Source organism: Loa loa (genome assembly GCF_000183805.2).
Source record: "Loa loa unplaced genomic scaffold supercont3.109, whole genome shotgun sequence".
NCBI lineage: Eukaryota > Metazoa > Nematoda > Chromadorea > Rhabditida > Onchocercidae > Loa > Loa loa.
In genome coordinates this window covers 125,612-128,471 of record NW_018108289.1, presented here as the reverse complement: position 1 = coordinate 128,471, position 2,860 = coordinate 125,612, and the positions used below count along the sequence as shown (strand labels likewise).

Genomic DNA, 2,860 nt, shown 5'->3' with positions numbered 1-2,860 from the left:
ACAATTATTCACACTTCATTCATTTCCTTTTTTTTTTCTTTTTTTTTTTAAAAAAAAAATTTTAACAAAAAATTAGATGTAATTCAGGAAATTTTACTTCAAAAAAANAAAAAAAAAAAGACAAATGCTATATTTATTGATTGTATTATATTTGGCAATTGTAAGTATACAAAAACGAATCATACGAGTTGGACATTTATTACCACCTAATCCAATCATTGCAAATGAAGCGGATGTCCTTCGAATTTGTGCAAATGATCTTCACATGCGCAATATTTTACCGCCTAATTTAACAATAGAGTATGGGAAAGTTTAATTAATTATAGCTTATTATTTATTGTTTATTTTAAATATTATTAATGTTTTTATTTTTTTTATGAAAAACTTCAATTTATTGCTATTGCTCCAATTAGCTTAATGATGATGGGGAAAGAAAAATGAATGAGTATTATTGTGGAAAGGATTTTAAAAGATAATAGATGACAGTTAGCTAATTAATTAAACTTTAATTGACAAAAAATGAGATTGAAAAAGAGATACGAAGAAGTGTATGCAAATTTGTTCATTTTTAAGGAGTTCATGTTATTATTTACATTCATTGTTTACTAACTGATAATTGACAAAAACTTAAGTTAAAAATTTTCTTTCTTTAATTTGCAAAAAAAAAAAAATATATATTTAATGAATTTTTTTTTTTAAGAGTAATTACGATGGAATCATGCAAAGACTTTAGCGGTGTTGAAAATGCAGCATATTTGCATTATATGAAAAATGTTACAGTATATTTTGGACCTGGTTGTAATGAAGGTATCGTAATAATTAATTTAAAAATTTCCCATATCCAATTAATAATTTTTTACAAAAGGTAATCTAATGAAAGAGAAATGATCATTATCATGAAACATGAAAATTGCAAAAGTATACATTTCGGAATTTTAGAATGATTATTAAACGGATATGATTAACGTTTAAAAAAAAGTAAAACGAAGAACAATAGTAATTTGAATAGCACTGATAATTTTTAACTATCCGGTTGAATTAAACGGAAACAGGTTTTAATAGTTATACCGGAAATCATTCAATATACCTTTTTACAATGCTACTATCACATTAGATAGTTGAAATAATTAATATTTGCAGAAATTATAGTAATTAGTCGATTAGCTAAACGTTGGAATATTCCAATAATAGCACATTTATCTGGTGATGATGCACTTGCTGATAAGACAATATTTTCAACACTTGGATCTGTTGCACTTACATCAGCAATTGAAATGGCTCGAGCAACATTTACATATATTAAGTTAAACAAATGGCAAATGGTTAATTAATTAATCAAAATTTCCCACATTACTATAAATACTTAAATTGGTTTAAATTAAATTTCATTCCCTTAACATCATTTAATTTAGATATTTAATACATTTATTGATAAAAATAATTGATAGCTGATATATTGTTATCTCGTGAGTTTACTTTGCTTTCCTTCTTTTTGTTCTTTAAGATTAAATTTAAATAATTCGATTTAATAGAAAAAACAATAAGTTAGGTTTAATTTTCCTCCTATATGGACAAAAAAAAAAAGAGTCTTAATTATTTGGCTTATTTTCTCCATTTTACATTTATCAGACCTTAATTAATTTCTCTTACAAAGAATGTTATAAAATTATTTCATAATGATTGAAAAACAAAAGATAATTCGTGTCATTTAGTTAAATAATTTAATTAGAAACAGTAATCTCTCATTTTTTTTTTTTTTAATTAAAAGCGGTAGAATCTTTCATTTTGTTTAATTAAAAGCGGTAATTTTCCATTCCATTATGCTTTAAATTTCAAAAATATACCATAAAATTCAAACGAAAAAGTTTGAATGAATTATAAAAACAAAAAAATTTTCCAGATTGGTATTGTACGACCAACGATTCATTTCGATAGTCTTTCGGTACATTCTCTGGTACAATTAGTGAAAAATGATACTGATGTTAAGATTAATATCGTAATCGAAATTGATCCATTGGCATCTATCGAAGAAATCTTGCGAAGCAGAAAACTTGAAAAACTTCGAAATTCTGCACGAAGTAAAACAATACTATGTATTGTTAAGTTCAGATAGGTTACAGTAATAGTATAATGTAAATCAATTTTACTCCATATTCATGCCTTGTATTTACAATGCGCGATGAATCTTTGCATACTCCAAACATTTCCGTAAATTTCACTTTTGCTATCATGTAATATTATTATAGCAATTGAACAAAATGTAGCGAAACATTACGGTAGGATAAAAATGATTACGGTATTGTACCGTACATTAATAATGTGGTATATTAGTCCGATTGGTATTACATAAAGATTGTAAATGAAAGGAAAAGAAACTTGGCAAAACAAGCTGTTACCTATTAAAATCTCTGACTATTGGAAATAAAAAATGAATATTTGTGTATGAGTATGTACTGATAAAATAATGATAAATTAATTGAATTAACATTTACTGATCATAAAGAAGTATAAAATTTATCGTTTAATTTTGTCAAAGTTTTTATTTAACCGACAAATATCATTTAATAAGTAATACTTCAATATGCAATCATAAAATTTAATATTTCATTTAACAACTTATCTGTTAATTGATTAATTGGGTTATTATAATGTAAATTATTATTATTATGTATTTCAAAGTAATAATAATAGTAAAAATAATAATAATAATAATAATAATAATAATAATAATAATAATAATAATAATAATAATAATAATAATAATAGTAATAATAATAATAATATAATAATAATAATAATAATAATAATAATAATAATAATAATAATAATAATAATAATAATAATAATAATAATAATAATA

At 22.9% G+C, this 2,860-nt stretch overlaps 1 protein-coding gene across 1 annotated transcript in view; it reads left to right on the top strand.

Moving 5' to 3' along the window:
- Positions 1 to 124: 124 nt before the first annotated feature.
- Positions 125 to 2,860, top strand: part of LOAG_17662 (guanylate cyclase) — a gene marked incomplete at both ends in the record, with an annotated part of 8,250 nt that continues 5,514 nt past the window's right edge. Inside the window, 4 exons of the mRNA XM_020450325.1 lie at positions 125 to 300; positions 701 to 807; positions 1,141 to 1,322; positions 1,901 to 2,078. Of these exons, the coding sequence (XP_020306020.1) occupies positions 125 to 300; positions 701 to 807; positions 1,141 to 1,322; positions 1,901 to 2,078 (643 nt within the window). The remainder of the gene's footprint in view (positions 301 to 700; positions 808 to 1,140; positions 1,323 to 1,900; positions 2,079 to 2,860) is intronic.